Here is a 22,656-nt window from a genome sequence, read left to right as displayed (position 1 = left end):
AGGGTTCATTAATTACCCTGGAAAAGCAGCAGAGGAAGAAATCCAGATGGAATAGCCAGCCTTCACTACATCCAAGTGAGTATAAACAACATTCAGAGATGAGAGAGACAAATGCAATGCCGTTGTTTATGGTCAGATTAAAAGCGTGGGATAAATTCCAAGAACTGCTGAAAACACCCTTTGGCAGGAAGGGTGTTTCATTGCATGGTGAACCAAGGGATGCACATTAGTGAGAAGGGTATGTGCTTCCCCTCGCCTTGCCCAGGGCCTGAGGAGCCTTGAGGTGTTTATAGCAACTACAAGGAAGTGTACAGAACTTGTTTCCCCCAAAGTGGCTCGGGATTTAAATGAGTTCTACCATTTCACCAGCTCATATTTTGATGTATTATTTTATCAGCTCATATTTTTAAGTATTCTAAATGGTTTTTATCACTAAATTGAACAGTCAAGTTTTTTTTTTATCCTGATGCAGTCCAGACCTCTCTGTGCTGCCAGGAAATAGGGGTACTTGGTTAAGATGCAGCACAGGGAGCAGAGGAAGCAACTGACCCCACCCCTGCTTTCCCCAAGCTCTGGCATGGCCCCACGGCCCTTCCTCTGGGGAAGGAGATTTTTTAACAGGAGAGTGTTGTTTGTCACTCTCTCTGGCAGCATAGGGGTGTGACCTAAAGCAGGCGAGGTGATTTGTGTGAGTGTGGCAGGGCAGACAGAGGAGGGTGACCATTTGCCAGTGATAATATGCAGTAGCAGGTTGGACACAGAAGCCAAGCAGCAGGGAGATGATGGCCTCCTCCTCACCCCCACAGGGAGGTGAGGTGAAGGTCATCCTTTACGTGTGAAATAAAAGCACTGCAAACCCTAACTTCCTGTCCACAGTATTTGAAGTAAGCGAATACTACTGCAAGTGACGTTCTTTTCCATAAATTCATCTAAGCATAGTTTGTAAAGGAAGAACCAAACAGCTGGAAATTAATTTTTTCATTTTCATGATGTACTTAATGTTGTTGAGCATCAGTGGTGTCTGAAACTTGCACAAAACAGGCACAAATGTGTACTGTTGGTGACCACCCAAATGATAGTCACTGGTTATTTTAGCTCACACACCAGAAGGGATGACCATCCCTTTTCTCAGTGTAATCCAGTAAATCTGTTCCTGGTTGTGAGAGGTGGTGGTGGCTGTGTTTCTGGGCAGTGCTGCCCCACTTACCCCTCCAGTGAGCTCCAGCTGAGAATTTCCCTGCTAGAGGACACCTTTAGGCAGTTGTGGTACCCAGTTCCTTTACTTCCTCCTCATCCAGGTTTAGCATGGAGGGTAAGACCAGGTTATGCTGCAGTGTGTGGCCTGTTGTGAGCTATGTACTGTCCCCAGATGTAATGTAGTACTTGGCTAACTGGTACTCTGGCCAAACCTCTTCTTTTGACTGGAAGTTCATTAAGGAGCTCAATAATTGCTCAACAAAGCTAAATGGCTTTTATTAGCGTCAGATTTTGCGTTGGTAGCAATGAAGAAGCCTCCATATACACTAGAATTTTGTAGCCAGATTTTATCTCTGGGAACAGAGTTTTAGGGATCCACATGTGTCTAAATCCTGTTCCTAAGAAAATATTTTCATCTCAACCTACATACATACTTGTTTCTACATAGAAAAGCCTAGAAACTTCTCCAAAATATGTGGAGATGTAAGTGGTCTTTTGGGCAGCTCCATCCATATAATTAGGCACACTCAAAATTCCTTGGTCTGAGGACTTTCCCAGAACAGCCATTTCATCTATGCTAACAAAATGTTCTTTTCATTTGGAGAGCCCCCCATTCAACATGGTCAAAATTTCACTGTATAAGCACGGGGAACTTAAGCAGAGACTTTCTGGGAAATTGGTGACAAAACAAATCAAAGCCTTTTAACAATATTATAGAATTCTTTGAAAATAAGCTAAAAATAAGCATTTAAAATGAAAGTGACAGGTGTTCCCTGTTCTTTGATAGCTGTGACTTCCACCATCACCACAGTGTTCTCTTGGAGCTATTCATTACACCACTATGCTGGCTTTGAAAAACTGTTTGCCAGATCTCTTGTTTAGAATGTGATCGTTTCTTCCTCCCAGGCAGAGACATGACTTGGGAAGCAATGCACAAACAGGGGGATTCAATGTCTGGTTCAGATATGAGGAGTAAACAGGACAGCCAGCAAGGCCAAGACCTCCCAGCACCCAGACTGTTGCCTCTCTGGCAGACCAAACTTCCTCTGTCTGCTTTCAGCACAGACTTAAAGAGCAATTGTCATTATTGCTCCCTTCCCTCATATTGCTACACTTTTAAATACTGCATTGCTATTGTATGATTCTCCAGTTTCCTCCCTTCTATTGAATTCTATTTTCTGTTACAAAGTTGGGACAAGACTGAGTGCTTATTTTCAGAAATCCAGCCCCAGAGGAAACAATTCTGGTTCTCCTATTTTTGGCCATCTGTCTTGCTGATAATTTGTTGTGTTGCAGACAAACCTTATTTGTAGTTAATTCTGAGCTGCAGCATGTGGCTTTGTTGCCCAGCACTGTTTTGCCTGTTTCATGATAATTTACCAAGATGTTTCTGCATAGTCATGTTCCTTACAGCAAACATCTCTCTGAAGAAGCTTGTCTCCCATTTCACTTCTGTCACACTTGAGAATAAGCAAAAAGCCTCAGATTTTTCATTGAGGGTGGAAATTGCAGTCTTGCTGAATCTCAAATGATATATTTTTTATTTCTTTTTTTATGCCAAACATATTTAATCACAGGATCATAGAAGTGTTTGGGTTTGAAAGGGACCCTAAAGAACATTTATTTCCAACATTCCTGCCATGAGCAGGGGTACCTCCCACTAGTTCAGCTTGCTCAAAGCTCCATCCAATTTGGCCTTGAACTTCCAGAGACTTGGCATCCAAACTTTCTTGAGCAACCTGTGTCAGTGCCTCACCACCCTCACAGGAAAGAATTTTTTCCTAATACCTAATCTAAACCTACACTCTTTCAGTTTAGAGCCATTACCTCTCATCCCCTATCTGGCCTTCAAAGAAATCCCTTTCCTGCTTTATTGTAGGTCCTCTTTAGGGAGTGGAAGGTGCTGTAAGGTGTCTCTGGAGCCTTCTCCAGGCTGAGCAACCCCCAACTCTCTCTATCTGTCTTCACAGGAGAGGAAATTAAAAGCATGAAGATGAAAAAAAACAACCCTGAACCAATAAACAAGAGATCCCAAAGCATGCAGTCTTACTCTTTTCAAAATATTAGAGTATTTCAGTTGGAAGGGACCCCTAAACCTTAAAGCTTTGCTGTGGATGCTGTAGATTTAAGGAAAGGCAAATAAACAAAAAAATTCAAATGCCTCAAAGTGGCTCTCAACATCTACAACGATCACTATAAGATTTAAGATAAGAGCTCTGACTTGTTAAGATTCTGAGGTTTCCTTAATAGTGACTACCAAACCATAGAATGAAACCTCACAGATAGAATGGGACCAAAATTAAAAGCAAGCATCATGTAAGAAGGTGATAAAACTCCCCTTGCAAACGGCACTCCCCATCACCCCCCAAAAAAACACTCCAAAACAAAGCAAAACAAAACAAATGTAGTGGCAACACAGAAGATGCACGGAATATATTTTTAAAAGAAAAATGAAAAAGCAAGGAAACAGTTTGATCAGAGATACAATGTCCACTAAGATGCCATTTCTTTTGATGTGAAACACCAGAAAGAGGAAACCTTTTATTGTTATTTCTTGCCCTAGTGAGACAGGATATCACTCATGGAAAAGTGGGAAAGCAGTGTCAAATAGTGGTGACAGGAAAAACAACATCAGCAAATTTCTTTTAAGGCCCACTGGTTTTGGGGGTGGGTTGTTTTAAAAATATAGAGAGAATGAAGGACAATAGGCATTATTTGTGAGCCAAACTGCAGTTCTCGTATCGTTATGTAGAGAATTTTCCTCCCATTGCCTTCCGGGATGCAGTTTTCCATACCAAAGGAGGAAAAGTACTAGCAGGATATGAGAAACAGATTCACTCTTTTAATATGTCGATTCAAAAGGGGAAAGCTGAGTCACTATTCTGCAAACAGAAACATTGACAGGTATCATGGCAAAGCAAAAAAGGAGAATTTTCAAATTCCCCCAGGGTTTTGAGCTTGCCAAAGAATGATAACTTGGGAGACTTCTTTTCCTCTCAGTCATGCACATAGAAATTTTTTGGGTGGTATGTGAAATAAAGCGCCTGACTTTGAGCTTACTGTTAGTGGCCCTAATTAAGAAGGACCCTGCTGGAGCCAGCGATGTACTGGGTACAATAATTTGAAATGTGTGTGGAGAAAATGAGTAAGATTATCTTTTGGGCATCTGCTGAAAATATTGCTCATATTTCTCCAATCAGTAAATTATTATCTTATTTTGAATAATGGAAACAAAATTCTCATGCCCTTGCTTTCAATGATTCTCAGCAAACTACATAGGAAGCCACTGAAAATAACTCTTCCGTGTTTCTAAACTGCACAAGAGAGGAAAGCTTCAAGGCTGTGTTATAGACATTCAACAATGTATCAGAGGAATCCTTAAAAGGATTCCTAAGCCAGAGGACACTTTGATTATTTTACTTGATCTTGTATATAAATAGACCACAAATTTCCAAACAGTTCTGAACCTTTTCCGTGAGTGAGTGACATTTGTTGAGAAGGAATAGATTTTCAAAGCAACACTGTTGAAAAAAATTAATCTAGGAAAAGAAATGCACTATATTTTTGTTTCAATATCTATTTCAAGTTTGTGATTCATCTCTACATAACTAACATGACTGTATCCTCTGTGACAGGATAAAGCAAGCAGTAAGGGGGGTGTCTAGTGCCTTCTGTGAATTCTTTATGTAGTGGTGAACAGATGGGATATAAATCATGTTGTTTTCATAGCCCATAAAGAAAAAGACTCATCAGTCACTGCAACTGTGATGTGATGTAAGGATTAGTTCATAGTAGATAATGTAGCATTCCATGAGAGAGCTCTAATGCTGTCTCACAGCTAAAATATTGCATTACACACTATTCATTACATCTGTAACAGAAGGGAAATACTTTGGTTATGATAATCTTAAAGCTGCTGGTGTCTCAAACAAGATAGGAAAAATATCACTTTAGATTTAGGTTGTACCTAAACCAGTCTTAGATGGTTTTCATTAGGAATAATACTTCAATCTCATGTCTCAGCTTTACTGCTGTCCAGGGACACCCATGTACTTTTCCAGGGTCAGATCATCTAAGAGGACAGGAGAGAAAAAAGAAGAAAAGTAAATATCATTATAGAATGAAAATAATTCTTATCAATTGTTATGTGTTGAGGTAACTTTGTAGGTTGAGGGAAAAAAGGAACATGGATAGCCTCAGATCTGGAAAATTAAGCAACAGAGGCTTAGAGACTGTTCTTTCTTGGAAGCAGATAAGGATTTTGCCTCTGATTTCATAGCAAAGAAGGAGAATCATTCATAACTTATATCAGTACCTCATCATAGCCAAGCTAACTTAAAGAATTGGTGATACAGACACTGAAAAGTTTACATGGAATGGAATTTAGCAAATGAAAATCCAGCAATCAGAAGAATTCAGTTCTCATTAGAACAAGACTTTTTTAACAATTTCCTTTCAGAAATCTCTTTCAGTTTCTTTAAATTCCACTTACAGAAACCATGATACCATCCTCTGACAGCCTCACAGATTGCACTAAACCAATGAAATTAAACAAAACCTATGGAACAGACAGTGATAGAAATCAAACCAGTTGTGAAGTTGTACTGATTTTAATGAATTTCAATTATAAATCTATCAATAGATAAGACTTAGGCTTCCAAGTGGCTTAAAAAGGGTTCCATGATAAAGCTAAATTTCTAAATTCTGTCATCAGTGTTTCCATCTTAAAAAATCAAAACCAAGTGACCAAAAAGAACCCTAAGGCTTTGAGTTCCCCAAAACTTTCAAATCTCTCCTGGAAGCTGTCTAACCTGGGAAATCTCCAAGTATCTGTGGGTTCTTGAAGTTTACTTTTGGACACCACCAAGGGAAAGCTCCTCTGATGATCACAAGTGGGCACCTTATGTTCCATGACCCACAGATTTTACCTGTGAGATTCAGCACACCACTAGAACTAGTCAACTATGAACGATTAAGATATTATATTATCTCTCCTTCCATGTCCCCCCCAGCAATGTCCGGCATTCACTGGTCAGAGCAATTACCTGAATGTGGAGGAGAAGAGCTCAGATTCCCTTTCTGCACATGGGGAGGCAAACTCATGTCTCTGAGCTCAAGGCTGCACTCACTGAGCTGTAGAATACTATTTGCCATACTCCCATTTTAGTGCTCAGGCACTAAATAGAGATTAATTGGACAAGAGAGCAAATACAAGTGTTTCAGCAGTTAGGAAACTCAGCTGGGAGTAGACAAGTCTTAAACTGTCTCTCCAATTGCATATTTTAAGAGAGGTAAGACAAAAAGCACCAATATGCAGTTTTGCAGACATAGTTTATTAATGCAGCCACTGTGATAATTTCAAATTTCCTAAAAAATGCTGTGCAGATTTCCAGCTGACAAATAGACATCTGAAGTTATTTAAAGGTTTTCATGTCTTTTCCTAGCCAGTTATTTTCTATGGTGATAAGTGGAATGGACGCTAACTTTTAAATACTTCCCCTGAGATGAAATGAGGATTGAAATCAGAAGCAGGCAGAGAAAGTGAGATCTATTTTGCACAAAAAAATTATTGCCTTCAAATATCCCCAGCCAAGTGATTGTACTTTTCAAGTTGGTGAGGAGAGGAGAAATCTCAAAATGACACTGTAGTAACCAGTAAGACCAGCTAAGGTATGAAGAACTCTTCAGCTGACTTGGCCTCAAGTTTCAAGACCTGCTTCAGAAGTTATTATCATTTTTCATTTAACCTGAACTGTTAACCATATGGGTTGTGTCGTTAGTTGAACATTGGGATCTATGCTACCAAAACTTTCAGCTGCAGAAACTTCAAGATGAACAAGTAATAATCAGTCTTTAAGTGCGTCACTTTTTACTGTGGAGACTTGAGATATCAATTCTGGCAATTTTCAAACGTAGGTGAGCCAAACACAACAGGATAAACTAGCATGATTCTAGGTATGCTAAATAAAGTGGGAGAAATGTGTGCAATGACATGATACTTAACGGGTTATAAAAATACAATCTTATTTCACAATTTTTGTTGTCATGGAAAATCTGCAACATTGAGTGGGAGATGCATGATGAATGGGAAGTGAAGACCCTTGGAAAGAGAAGTCCATTGAAGGTGTCCAGAGGATGAGTAAAAGTCATGCCCAAATTTCTCTTGTCATTGAAATGTCAGTCACAGGATTGCTCCTGGACTTGTCAGAGTTGCCCTTCCAGCAGGCTACAAAAAGTACAATCTATCCTTCAAGGAGATAGTTAGAATAAAGCCTTGAGGCAAAATTTGCCTTTCTGTGATCATAAACTGTCTGGAGTTTTTTAGTGGTTTTGTGTTTGGGTTTTTATTTCCTGTTTGTATTTCTTTTGTTTTGTGTTTTGATTTTTTTTGTTTGGTTGGTTTTTTTCCTCATTAAATCTTGCTATTGTGTTATTATTTTGTCTCTGGGATGTGCATGGAATAGTCAATTGACACCTGCAGTGCAGGAAAACAAGTCCTGATGTTTGGATTTTTCATTTCCAGTTGTGGAATAGCCCTGTGTTCCAGTTCTGATTATCTGAGGTGATAGCATTTTCTGTGGCTTGTATTATAGCACAGAGAAAATAGTCAAGTGGTTTGAGAGACACTATCCTCATTTCTATTCCAAATTTGCTCTGTTGTTTTTGTTTTGATGGGGATATTTGGTGCTGCTTTATTTTAATATAAAACATTGCTTCACCTCTTGATGTAACAGATATTCTTTTCCCGTGGTCCTTTCCTGCTAAAATGGATGTGTTACAATGGAAGTCTCTTACTGTGCAGGTTTGAAGGAGGCACTTCCTATTTCCCTGGAGTGAATCAGAGGGTTTATCTGTACAGGGAAGATGGGGGAACCTGCAACCAGCTTCCCAGGTGAGCTGTGTGAGGCTGCCCAGTGTGTGTGTCCTGGTGAGCCCTTGCACAGCCCCAGGCAGGAGCTGGCACAGAAACCTCATGCCCAGCCCCACTGCCCACAAACCCAGGGAAAGCACAGCAGCTCCTCGCCAGAGCAGCCCTGCAGTGGTTTCTGCGAGCACTTGTGACAATTTCCTGTGCTGATCAGATAATCAGTCAGTTTGGAAGCAGAAATTTTTAGATCCCTAAGTAATTTGCTCATGGTACATAAGGCTTCTGAGACAGCTCTTCCTCACTTAGCAAGAATTAATGCACAGGAAGTACAGAAGCACTGAACGAAGCAGAGTTCTGCTGTCGAGCTGTAAAGTATGGATGGTTCTCATCTAACCTAAATCAGCCTCACTGCGGAAAACATTCTTAACTGGGCACTTGGACACACATTAAAACACATCCCATGAGCTGTTTTTATCACAGAACAGATAATAGATTATAAAAAAATATATACAATTAATTTGACACAGTATGCTCTTCACATACTGATAAATTTAAAAATTGCTTCAGTGGCAAGGTTTGAAAATTTATTGAATATATACATTGAAAATTTTATCATGTGAATGTCCAAAGCTGTTTGCAGTTATGCTGTCCCATTGTACAGCACTAAAAATGTTCTGATTCTTGTAATTTCAGAGGTCTCAACACACAGATAAAATCATAGCTAAACAGAATTATTCTGAAGTAGGACAAAATATTAAGTTTTATTTTTTTTGTTTTGTTTTTTCACATTTAGAATGTATTTTTTTCCAAAATTGACTGAAGAACAGAAATTCTAGGTTGTGATTGGAAGATGGAAAAATCAAAGTTTCATCTAGAGTATCCTACAATCAGAAGCAAGGTAACTGGGACAACAACTTGAAGAATTAAGTCCTACATATCCTTGAACTACAAAAGAAACAACAAGGTAAGGAAAATTCTTACAAGGTCAAAGTCTAAGTCTGATCTTAGGAAAGTCCAGTCAAGATGTATTTCAAAAGATAGGACCTACCTGAAACAAAATCAAGACAGTAAATAGCAAGCTAAAATTATTGGGGAAGATTGCACAGAGGGTAGAAATGCATTTAGCTAAGAGCAGCTGGTGTGGTCACAAAAATTATTTCAAAAAACACAGAAGCATGAAACTTTCAAAGGAATTAATGGGTGTTTAGATTTACCAGAAGGTGAAAGAAATAAGTACTTAGTATTTTGTTTCCATCAGCTGTTATTGCAGAGGACTTTGAGGTATATTTACTCAGTCTTTTCAAGTAATAAATATTGATAAAGATCAAGAGTTTGGGTATTAGCACAAGGGAAGAAATGAAAAAGTAGAGACTAAAAGAAAAAATTAAAAGCACCAAGTGCTTGGAAGAAGAGCTGAGCTCCCAAGACAATAAAATTCTGTTTAAAATCGCTGCACTGAAGGCCCAGGGAATCATAAATCACTTTACCTGTCCTTTAAGGAGTCACTAGGGAAATTGAAAGAGAAGTAAACCTTTTTTTCTGTACCAAACTAACATCTGTAAGCATAAAATCTCTGTAACTCCAAACAGAAATGACAAAAATATCTTCATAAAAGGAGTGTCTTTCTTGCCTTTAATGGGCAAGGACTGTCTGAATATGTCAGGGAAATATGCGAGTTAGTTGATCTCATGTATTCAGAATCATAAGGTCTGTCTTTACAAAATGTAATACAAATTTTTTGGCTGATTTGCTTAGCTCATAATAGCACCTTTACAAGCAATAGCAAAAGGCAGGCTACTGTTTGAGTCCAATGTTTCTGTTAAGACAGGAGGCACTGAAATAGATAGCACCTTGTTTATAGAAGAACTTCACCTACACCCATGTAAGATATGTGCCTGCTGCAGTTAAAGCAGTGACGTCATTTGGCAATATTTGAATTAATCATTTTTATCCTAAAGAAAACTGTAATGTAGCATTAGGCACAGCAAATTATGTCAGTTGAAATGCTATGGTGGACAGGCTCTCTTGGGCTAAAAGACTGATGTTCTTTGTTAGTCTGACTACAGAGCAATTTACATTAGCAGACAGCTTGTTTATATTGATAATGCTTTGCAAGAAACAGTGCTGACCATTTCAATTTGCTTTATTAGTCTGAAAACACATAGCTAAATTTTTAAATGACTGTTGAACAGAACATTCTTTTCCGTTTCTGGAGTATACTAATTTCTTAATATTGTGCAGAATTTAGAAATGAACAGAAATGTGATCTGTATGATTCCATAGTTGCAATGGAAAAGTTAATTATAATTAGATATTACTGTAGTGTAGCAATTGCACTGCCTTGCAATTTGACAGGTAAATTCTGGGATATGTAATGCTGCTAAATTGATAAAGACTGGGACTAGATAAAACATGCCTTTTATTTTTACTTTTATTTTTATTTTTTAAATGAATTTTTGTCAGACTTGCTATCAGGATTGGTTCATGCATCTTCATGATGTTCCAAGTTTGCTACATTCAAAGGGAAGTAAATTTTTTTATTTCAAATTGTGCTTAAGAGGTCCCTTATCATGTCCTTTTGTCATTCTTTCAGCAGATCTAAACTCTACTTGCCTCACAGAATCCCTTGAGGAGAATCATAAGGAAAGGCCCAAAATAATCTGTATGCTGCGTTGCATTAGCAAAGCTAAATGTTTTCCTTTCTTCCTATTGCCATTCTCTGCCTTGGTGTAGCTTGCTGGACATCCTGCAGTGAGGTCTGATGCCCCCTTTAATTCCCCAGGTCAGGATTCTGGGGCCACAGCCACAAAGGCACCTGCAAGCTCTGTGAGCCAGGATGGCCAAGCTCAGCTGAGAACTGGCACAGAGCAGTGACACAAGGGCTTGTGGTGTAAGGGCTTCTGAGCTAATGTTTGAAGAAAATTAGACTTTTCTTTTTTGGGCTCCCAGATGTGTTGTGGCACTTCCTGGACTTTGAGAGCTGGTAAATGAGTTTCTGTAGAAATAGCCACAGTGCCATATATTCATGTTATGGAATGTAATGGAATATTCACATATTCCATGCCATATATTCAACAGAGATAGCTCCCAAGGCCACCAAACCATGCAGATTTGTAAACTGCAATAAATTACCAGTGTCAGAGTATCACTGGAGGTAATAATTAAATAACTGCAATTCCAGTCTTTTAAAGTTCACCCCAAGTAAACTGATAACAAAATGAAAAATCACACACCATTATCAATTTGAAGAACTTTATCCAAAACCACAATTTCCATCTTATATTAACAAAACTTGTCATTTTCACCATAGTAAAGGAATGAACCAGTGCTAAGTACACACACAGTGAAAGCAGTCAGTAATTGGAAAAGAACATAACAGGAGCTTAAAAGAATACATTTCTCTTAACTAAATTTGCTAGTTACAGTAAACTTGGAGAAAGCAGAGGGCATTTTTAAAGTTGTTTTTTCTTTACAGATAGAGCTCCACAATCCAAGAACAATGATTACAACAGTAAAGGTTTTTCTAGAAACCAACCCATGTATTACAAAAACAATACAGAGAATTCCTGCAAACCTGATAGTGTACAAAACAAGGTAGCAGAGAGAAAGCACAAGAGAATTAAATTGTCCAGGATTATTAAGAAAAAGTAACAGTGCATACTAAAGGGCTCCTGTAAAGCTGCTTTACATGAACTGAAGAATATAATTTCCATATGACTGTGACTTTGTGTGAAGCACAGATGCTTTCAAAAATGTCACCATTTAGCTTTTTTTGGGGGGTAAGAAGCCCCAAATAATTAGGCAGTATTTGAGATAACTGAAAAACAAACATAATAGGCTACCTCACAAAGCTAAGTACCAGATTTATTTACATACATACATAAGCTTCACATTTCACTGAGACTTTGTACTCCACTCCTTCTAAACTGCTGAACTTCAGAACTGGCAAAGGACTCAGAGAAAAACAAGTATTTCTCAGTTTAGGTACTCATACTAGGAAAAAATAGTGCAACTGTTTGCTACATTATATACCCTTCCAGCACATCTATCAAAATATTCAGACTCGGTTTTATTACCTGCTCATTTAAAAAAATACAGCATTCTTCTTTCTTTCTTGCTTTTGATTAGGAAATTACAAATATCTTTACATTTAAAAGAAAACCCCAGCAAGCCACAGCTAGTCCTGCAAACTGATCCAGTGAAGCAGATATCAGAAGTCTAGAAGAAGTGTTATTAATGCAGTTGACTCCAGGTGGAGGCAAAGGTCCCTCTGGATACAGCAGCGTGCAGGCTCAGGAACTTAGATCATTCTTATGGAGGCAGCAACTGAGACGGGTTCCAGGCCTAGACCTGAAACAGTTCGACCTTATTTGTTCATTAGTGGGAGTGAACTCCTCAGGAAATGTGGTATCACTGAGCTCAGGAAGCTCCCAGACCACAGGGCTACACAGCTCCCTCAGTTCTGGCAAAAGAATGCACTGTATTTAGTGTACAATGAGATTTCTAAATGCTCAGTCTGGCTATAGCAGCTTGGCTGTGCATCTGAGAACTGCAGGTGTGACTAGATTTGAAATGGTTTAGCACACCATGGCTGTTTTTCTTTACTGAATAGGCTGCTCTTTAATGGCCCTGACCCCACAGGAAATCACAGGGAGCTTTTCCATTCTCCTTTGGGCCCGCTCCCGCTGCCCTCACCTTACCCCAAGAGCACTATCACTGATTCTGAGCTGCTAAAAAAACAAAGGATTTTGGGTTGGGAAAAGCTCACTAAATGATGGCTGTAGAACAGTGCAGTTTATTTTAAGGTCTGAGTTTTTGAAAGGTAACTTTGCATTGTATGGATACAGCTACAAAACTTCATGGCCACGTCTTGCTCTTGTGCTTAGGGGAAACACTTTGTGGTTTGCTAAGGCAGATGATGATTAAGATCTTTTCCCATGAAGAGATCTTGTGTTCTTTGCCCTCACTGTGGAATGTCCTTGCTGATCACTAACCTTACTCTCAGAGGTCAGCCAAGGAGCTGGCTAAAACAGGCTGAAGAATACTGCTGGCTTCCAAATGCTCACGTGCTCTGATACCAAGGAATGTAAAGAGTATAGCAAAGACAAGGGGAGAAATAAAATGAAGGCATAGAGACAATGTGATGGTGACAGTGAGTTTAAAGAGATGGATGTGAGTTCACATCAGGGCAATATGGGGAAGAATGAAGAATGATATGGACTAAGGACTGGGCAGTGACTTTGAAGACATTCTGTGAGTCTCTTGCTTGCTTCTGTTCTCAGCATCTTTAAAGTCTGGATAATAGTAAGATCTCCTTTGAGACCTACTGGCAAAAAAATGAAGATTAAAATGAGACAATGCTACTGTACAGATAATACTTGATTCATGAACATTCCATGCTTGAGAAAATAGGGTGGTTTTTGCTTTTGCAGGAAGACTAAGCAAAGCTTTGGGAGGTAAATTTTCTATGTATTCTACCAACACAGGAACCTTTTAGAGTGTTTTCTACAACTGAAAATAGTAGCCTGGGAAAGATAGAATGGGTGGCACAATGTTCCCAAAATTTCCCAAAGAGAAGGAAACTATTTGTGCTCACACAAAAGGGCACTTGCCTTGATACCAACAGCTCAAGTCTGCCCATGTCACTCAGGAAAAATGGCCTTCAGAGACATGTCCTTGAGAGGATTGTGACATGTTTGTGTTATCAGGGTTTTCTTTTCCAGTTCCTGGCTGCGTTGCTGTAATTTCCAAACCAGCAAAAGTAGATCTGGCCATGTTGCTTCAGTGTAAATGCGCTGGGACAGGTCAGAATGTGATAAAATTGTCATGCATTTTGTTCTGCAAAGGCAAGTATTTCCCTGGAACTGCTTATATAGGTAACTGGACACTTTCTTCCTCCTTTGTGCCTGAAGGACCACAAACTAAAATGGGACATGACTGGTCCATAGCTGCTAGGAGTTCCCTACATGTCCAGAGGAGAGCATTTTTGAGTGGAAAAGATGAGGTAAAAGGCAAGGATAGGTTGCATGAGGAAAACACAAAAAGTCAGTGTCAGATTAAGGACAGGAGGAGACTATAAGGCTCAGGATGCCTTAACTGCTTTCCTAGACAAGGGGTAAAGGGCTAAATGCAGGTTAATTTGACCTTATGGTGACTGAACAATGTACCAGTAACATAGCTAACAGCATATTGATCTCTGGCTCTTCTCTGTGAATGGAACAAATGTGCTTGTTTCCCTGAGGATTATCAGGCTGTGAGGTGAGGAGGGACATGCTGTACCTGGTGTTTAGCTCACACTCAGCTCTGGCTGTGTGTCCAGGAAGCCAGCAGGGCTCAGAGGGACAGAGCAGCAGCTAATGAACCACTCAGCTCTGCCTGTCAGAACCCTCATGGCTGACATTATCACCAGGGACCTCACTGCCCTTTCCTTCCTGTGCACTAACCACATGAAATCCAATTCTCCAGAGCTCCGAATGTTCTAAAAGCACAGATGCCTTTTGATCTGATTCTCATCTGTAGTCTATTTACCTCAAAAGAAAATCACCTTTAAAAAGAGCAATTTTCCAGATTCTACTCTGTGATTAGCCACAGGAAACTCAGTCAAATTACCTTGAATAAATGGACAGTGCTACATGAAATTAATAACTCTCAGCAGCCTGCAGAGAAATGTGAAGAGGATATTAACAACTGGAATTGCTTGAGAATAGCAAAATAAGCTTTTAATAATAGAAAAAATACATATCCATAGACTAGAGGCTCCTGTTTTCATTTGGTCCCAGACACAAAGGTGTATTTTGTCTTTTATGTTCAAATGGCTGTACAGGTAAGACAGTAATGGCTGGATGCTTCTATTCAGTCTTGATTTGGGACTGGTTATTACAGTCTGCTCAGCAGTTGGGTGGGATGCTAAGTGGCCTGAAGTCCTATTGCCAGTGAGGATTTTGGAGCAGGGATCTCATTACTTCTGAGATATCCATGACCTCATCTGCCCACTGAAAAGGCTAACTACATTATTTGTAGCAGATGAGTCTCTCTGCTACTATTGTTGCATCAGTTTCAAAATCAGTTTTTCAGTTTCTCAAGTGTGTTGACAAGAAATACAGGGTGCTAATGCTGTGGGCAAGCACAGACTCCTACTTGCAGATAAAAATACAGCAGGAATATCTGTGTGGGTTTGCCCACTCAGTTCTCCTTTCTAATGTGCCATTGCACCCACCTGAATAATTGTTCAGCCTTTAGTCTCTTTGCTATGGTGGCTGCACAGCTGCTGTGTCGAGCTGCTGGCTGCTTTGAGAAAAAAAGAAATTCTTTAGAGGGAGTTTGATTATTTGATATGTTGCCACAGATCTCTAGAGGCCTAAAAGAGAATCATTAGGGCACCCTAGGCTGTTGGCTCATCGGTAACTTTGCAGGGCAAAGGTGCTTCTTGTGTTTGTACAATGAGGTTACACAACAGAGCTGGAGGTAAAACACCTCTAGAGGTAGAGCATTTAGAAAGTGGTTTGCTTCATCTGCCACAGAATGAACTGTAGTCAGGATTGTCTAACTGCTCTCTGTGCTAGACAGTTTTAATTGAAGCACTGATCAAGTGGAATCTTTTTCTCAGGCTGATACACAAAGTTCTCAGCAAAGCACAGAACCCTGTTCTTTTAAAGAAAGGCTTCAGAAAACAGCTCTGGGAAATGTGTTTGGGCTTTCTCATCACTCCTCAGTGAGTGACATCAATTATCCAGCTGCCTGGCTCCAAGGAAAGGAGAAACTACAGTCCTCCAAGTCAAGCTGTGTTGACAGCTTGAGAGGCAACATAATTCACAGGACCATGCCTGTGAAACATCCACCACTCAGCCACTGCTCCATTCCCCTCTAGCTTCTCTGAACTTGATGATGAATTAGTGCCCCTTTTCAATGGTTTGATTTAAACCTTCACTAACCTCCTAGAAGACAAAAGTGGTTGTAGTCAACATAGCCAGAGCACAACATCCAGAAATATAGTGTGCATGTTGTCACTATCAAAGTAGATCAGAGCTTGAACAAGCTCTGGCCACTGCAATTTATGAATCTTCAATACACCTGACAATATCCCACACAGACCCTCACATGCAGTATCCTTGTACCTGCATCCTAAAACTAACTTTTTCTCCTGACAGAGAAGCTGTACAGTTAGTGTGCAGTTTGAGGCAGGAAATGCCTGCACTTGCTGCTTACACCCAGCTTGCCATGTCACCCTGTCAAGCCAATTACTTAATTTAAAGTTTTGTCTGGCCCTTCTTGACAACACAGCCTCTAACAATGAAAATATGTATGATGATGATTTGGATGCAGGAGGTGGAACTCATTGTTTTCCAATGCTCCTGCTATTACTATTCTATTACTATTACTATTTTCACATGAAAGTAGGGCATTTTCTTTGGGAAAAGCAACACAAAAGTGTCACTTGGTTTCACTGGCAGAATAGTGGTCCTTTGCTGTTCCCACTCTAATGCTTTTCTTCATGGTTGAAGAGTTTAGTCCAGTGCTCTGGGAGAGAGATGTAAACATTGCTAATTGCACTAAGATTAATATTCTAGGAAATTTAAGCAAAGCACTCCACTGGCAAATTCATTAGACAGCAGAATAATCCCACTGGGCAAGTACCATCGTGTCAAACTGGTTTTAGTCATGGTGGAAATGTTTTTCTCTTTATGCAAAAATGCTTGCAGGATCTGGCCTAACTAGACAGCCTGCAGGAACAGTGAAGAAAAGTCCGTGAGTAACTGCTACAATTACAAAGGCAACAGAATATCAGAAAATGGTTGGGGACAGTACATTACATTAAGCAGTATTTTCATGGATCCTACATGTTTGCACACCAGACCTTGTCCTGCTCAATTCTTCACTGGAAACTTCTCTGCAGCTTTCCAACATCTTCTTTTCTACTCAGCAAGAATAAGGAGGGGTGCAAAAACAAACATGGTGCACCATTTATGCAGCTCCCCTGCTTTTCATTGTCCTGTGGCTATGAAGGAATTAATAGTTATTTTAGGAAATTAAAATCACAATTTTTCTATAATTCTTAAGACTACAGTTATTTTATTGGACAGAATTTGCTTTCTTTCCCTTTGATCTTTCAGAACTGGGCTTCTCAAACTTTTTCCCAGTATAGGTCTTGTCTGTCCTCAACCATCTTCACAAAATCCTGCCTTCAAACAGGAAAATAACAACATGCACAGAAGCTCATAATTGTTTTTCTCAGCCTCAAAATAACCTAATTTCTTTTCTCCCCATTGCTAGGTCTGTTTGCATCTCTCCTAGCTTTAAAGGACAGTTCATAGAGAAGGAAAAAATATAGACAGTGACTGGTTTTAAGTACTGATTTGGGGCATGCTTCTTTGATTTAAATAACTGTCCACCAGCCCTGCAGGAAAATGGGTTTAAAGAGAAAAGACAAAAATCCAAACCTCTCTATACATTCAGCAGCTCTTAGCTCAGCCTCAAGCTCAGTGGCAGGCAAGTGTCAAAAATAGTCTCTGTGCCTGCAGACAAGGCTTTCTGGAATTAGGGTAGTAGCTATATGAGACAGAAAACCTAGACGGTATATGCAGACATAGAAGAAGAATTTGTCTGCTGCTCTCAAAGTACATACATTTTATGTATTGTTACTTAATTTTTACAGGTGTGAAGGCAGATTTCCAACAGCCTTTTCTTTTTTGTCTCAAGATTTTACAGTCTCTCAAGCAAGGAAGACTACAGCTTGTCTTGAGAAAGAAACAGCTCTTGAAAATGAAGTGCCCATGGAAAAAATGTAGTAAAAATGTTGCCTCTCAGTGGAACAAATCCAAAGGATAATCAGAGTCATTACCTAAAGCCAGCTATAAAAAAATCACTTCCAAGACCCTCACCAGAACCCAAAGATATATTAATACTGAGATATAAGCACTTGCACATTTGACAATTACTACTTTTCTTGTGTTGTTTCTACCCCAGGACATACCTGACTCTTGAATTCATTCCCACAAAAGCACAGAAGTGCCCAACCTTTCTTTCAGTTTTATCTTTCTCACAGACATATTCACTACTAATTAGGCTTCACAATTTTCCCATCATTCTTTTAGTACATTAATAACTTTATGAAAGTACACAGCCGCTGTAAGAAATCTGGATTGCAGTCCAATGAGATGAAAAGTGTGGTATTGGGCTTTTGCTTCCTGGAAGGGACACATATACAAACCACAGCAATCCAGTACCTCTAGACAGAAATGGGAACTTGTGCTGCTACTCTGTTTATCATTTTCTCCTTTGAAATTCAGAGGGTCTGCAGAGCAGCAATAGCTGTGCCTTCTCCTGAACAGCAGGCAGGTTCAGCATCACATTATTGAGTACCAGCTCCAATTACTGATCCTGGAGGGCAAGTAATAGACAGCCTGCATCTGCCTGTCATTGCTTGAGACTCATGATTTTGAACACAGCCCAGGAGTCTACAGCCACGCTGAAGACTCACACATGATGAACTTGGCCTTCATCAGAACCGAGCCAATGCCAACCACTTGGTCCATCTAGGAAACGAAAATGTCCAGAAAACATGACCTGGAACAGTCCCATATAACATTATACCACAGTAAAAAATGCACCAAAAAAACCCAAAAACTGACAAACTGCAGAAGAGCTGCTAGAAAAATCTACAGTAGAAAATAATCACTTTCTATATAAATATCTCTCTGTATTTCTCTGTGTATCTCTCTGTATACAACTATACCCAAGTTGATCTCTCTTTCATTACATTTCTATACAAAACTGGTATTGGCTCTGTTCTCAAATAAAACTCTCACCTCCAAACAATTTGCATCCAAACTTTCTGCCATCAAGACTTAGGATGATTAACTTGCATCATTTCCATGATTGTAGCAGCACTTAATCAACAAAGTCTCTACTTCTATGTATTTATATAGATATACATGTATATATATACACACATACATACACATGACAAATACTGTTGAAGATTTCCTTTCTTCCAGTGTTTGTAGTGACAGTCATCCTAGAAGGTGAAGGCATACACCACTCCCACAACCACAATATTTCCAATTGTTGCTATTATTGCAATCCATAACAATATGGCATCATTTGAAGAACGAGATGTCTCTTCTGGTGGATTCTGCATGGAAGAAGCTGCATGGACGTTGGCTGATGAGTTAAACAGGGAGTACTCTGTACTAAAGTCCTCGTTGGGTGAGTCCATAAAGGCTCCTCCCATAACAGGAAGCTGTGAAAAAGAACATGGCAAAATCAGACTGAAAGCTATTATCTGCTTTTTCATTGTCTCAAAGTCATTATGAAAGACCAACCATTAGCTAACTTGCAAAATTACTGAGATTTCATGTACATGGTGCTAACCTGTCAGGAATATCACACACTATGATATTTCTCCCATTTCTGTTGGAATCAATATTATTGAAGAAAACCTACATTTAATACATGCAATATACAGAAGAGCTAATGTGCAGGCTTCAAGTCAGCCTAAGTAATCATATGCATTTAGAAGAGATAGCCATATACACAAAGCACTCACATACCAGAACCTGAGCTGATAGCAACAGGATTGTTTTGTGACTACCAGTAAAGGTATTGTGTCACCACAAGACATTGCAGAAGCACAGTAAGAACCTGAAGAGAATTTGTTCTCCTCTTATGTATCACTCAGAAGCAAACTCTTGGTTTATGTAGAGATCATGTAAGAAGTTCTTACTGTAAAAGAGGTGGAGTGTACTCAGTGCACTAACTTCACTTGCAAAACGCACCACTGCAACAATCCAGGATTTATAAATCAATACAATGGAAAGCTTCAAACTGGATTTTGAAAGGCTCCATCACAATGGCAGATTTCCAAAAGTTTTCCTATACAAGACTTCTCCTGCTGGAAAGGGCAACGTTTCTTTAGTGCTCTTAGATTTCTCAGCAGTATCAGAAAATGTTCTGGGTAAGGTAACAATTACTCAATACACTATGCGAAAGATAAAGGAAGAAGAAACTGTTTAACCTTGTCCTTTTACATGCTCTAATTGTCTTCCCAACTTCATTCTACATCACAACACATATTCTTTAGGGTTCAAGAACTATTCTACCTCTACATAGTGGTATAAAATTACATCCTTCTGCAAATGATCGGTTTCCTCATTCAGGCAAGAGAAAGATTCCTACTGTAGTAAAGACCATTTATTACCAAAAAAGCTTCACACAAAAGCTTTTTGCTTCCATCCTTGTCCCTTGGATGTTTAGGAATGCAGAGCTTTAAGAGTCTCCCCTGACTCACTGATTACAGGCTCCTGGTCTCTTGTAAGTATAGGACATTGTTTCAGAAAAAGCTGCAGAACATCCACTTCACATATCTATAAATGCTCAGGACACATGTTTCTGAATATCCTGAAAAAACCACCAGCAGTATGGGCATGGTAAAGCCCCAAGTCTCTGCAGTGCTCTGCAACCAGACTCTGTGAGGATTGTAGTATGTAGGTAGACCAAACCCACAGATTTATTTGATTTAAAAAAAAAACAAACAGAGTCATATGTCTAAATCTTTCTGCCAAAATTCCATCATGGCATCAATGATCAGTTTGATTTTGAGCAATGAGTAAAACCTAGACATCAGTGCAACCTACCTACATTCCCCTTTCAGATCTGGTAGGAATCCAGGGCTTCAGGGAAAGCTGAAAAAAGTCTGGGAACATTGTCCTTAAGAAACACCTTCACTGTAATACCAGCCAACTTTTCCTTCCTCACAGTGGTTTCCACACTGCTGCTGTCATCCTCAACCTTTAGACATAATCTCCTGTTTTACACCCTATTAGTAACTGCCTTTGGGGTTTTGGTATTATTTTTCACCTTTCTCAATAGGGCTCTCTTCTACTCTAACTTCCAGAGTTATATTGGCCTGTAACAGAGGAACAAGCCTTGCCTTCATTCAGGCATATCACAGAAGGCTGCTATACCTTCAGCCCTAAACTGCACTGTCAAATACCCACTGAGCTGAAAAATCACCTCTTTTAGCACCCAGTCCTTCATCTCCTGCATCACATTTTGATTCTCTCAGTAACCTCTCCCTTTGGAACCAAACTACATCCATTCTGGCTGTGTGCAGCTGTGGTATGGAGGCTGCTGAAATGTGAGGACAAACTATCTCTGCTCTCTACACTGCCTGTAATCTACAGAATGCACCAAAGACTTTGAGAAGTCCGAGAATGAAGTCATGTTTCTGCTTGCCATGTGTAACGTTTTACAGAGATATAAAAGACAGGCTCTTTTTCAAAGCTGACTGCTGAACAAATTTCATCTGTACTAGAAAATATCATGTCACATTCAAAATTAAACAGAGAATGATGAAAGACCACAGTGGATATGTCATGCTACCTAATCCACATTAAATAAAATTATCTGTGATATCAAATATGATTAGACAAAAGCAGTTTACAAGAAACCAAGCAGGAAATTGCAAAAGTAAAGTTTGATACGTTCTCCCTCCATCAAGGATTTTTGCTGGCAGTTTCAACACAAAGTGTTGGTTTAAAAGAGAGCAAACCCTTCCATTTCAAAAGCCCAGCTTGATGTTTTGAATCCAATTCCACCAGCCTTTTTTTTATGTCTTGCGATTTGATAAGTAAAGCATTTCTCAGTTTAATCAAAATTTCTTTTTATGTAGAGATTGCCATAAAAGGCAGTTCTGACTTCAAACAGAAGTGTATTTATGCAGCGATGATGCCACGTAACAGCTACAGAGACTCTAATTAAAGATCTCTGCAGCAAATGACAGGAATACATTTACCATACTGGTAGCAAAATGCTCAAGCAGAGGTGCTTGCTTCCTTAGCAAATCATTTTAAGGTTATCAGCATTTAGGACAGTCAGTTCTGCAAAATCCTTCAAAACTGAACAATCATCCCAAGTACAGAAGTATACACACATGTGCATGTGCCCAGTACAGTGGGAGGTCATAAGCACTGTTCTGGTAATTGATACCTGGGTTTTGGGCCACACATTGTGTGCCCTCAATGAGTTATTTGAAATGACAAGCTTCCAGCCTGTTAGCTCCCCTGCTGCTGTCACAAAGGCAGGGAGCATCCGTGTAGCAGCACAGCTACACAGCACGCCGTAAATTATGTCAAATCTGAATCTCCTTGTACTGTCTAAGGCTCAAACAAACTGTCTACACCATCTGAGGGGAGCACATGGTGAAACAGCTCCTCTGAATCTCTGAAAGGCTTGAGGTGACCTGGAGTAAAGCACTGACATTCAGCACCTCGCACAGGCTCTTTCTGTAAGACTGACTTCCAGTTTTTCTGTTTGTAGGTCAGTAGCACTTCATCACAGATCTGGAAGTAAACCTTCCTGCCAATTTCCCATTTGCAAAAATCATCTCTTGCTAAATGTGCACTCTCCCTTCTCACCGCTACAGTAGCCTCACATAAGAGCACGAGGAACAGCCATGTGGTGTCCGACAGAAAGTCCATCTCCCCTGTGTGTTAGCTCCAACAGTGGCCATAAATAGATGCTTAGCAGAGTAACAGCACAACAGGAGAAACATGTCTCATACTACCCCTTGTTATAAATTTGTGTTGTGATAT

General features: G+C 39.6%; 1 protein-coding gene across 1 annotated transcript in view; it reads right to left on the bottom strand.

Annotated features, from left to right (window-relative positions):
* Window positions 1-11,300: 11,300 nt before the first annotated feature.
* C7H14orf132 (chromosome 7 C14orf132 homolog) overlaps window positions 11,301-22,656 on the bottom strand; it is a 42,704-nt gene continuing 31,348 nt past the window's right edge. The window contains exon 2 of the mRNA XM_014249734.2: window positions 11,301-19,304. Within this exon, the coding sequence (XP_014105209.2) occupies window positions 19,080-19,304 (225 nt within the window). The 3' untranslated portion in view covers window positions 11,301-19,079. The remainder of the gene's footprint in view (window positions 19,305-22,656) is intronic.

This window comes from Pseudopodoces humilis, chromosome 7 (assembly GCF_049639895.1).
Source record: "Pseudopodoces humilis isolate 2021_Gansu_Grassland_sample_001 chromosome 7, ASM4963989v1, whole genome shotgun sequence".
NCBI lineage: Eukaryota > Metazoa > Chordata > Aves > Passeriformes > Paridae > Pseudopodoces > Pseudopodoces humilis.
The sequence above is the reverse complement of the archived record's forward strand: the minus strand, read 5'-3'. Positions and strand labels throughout refer to the sequence as shown.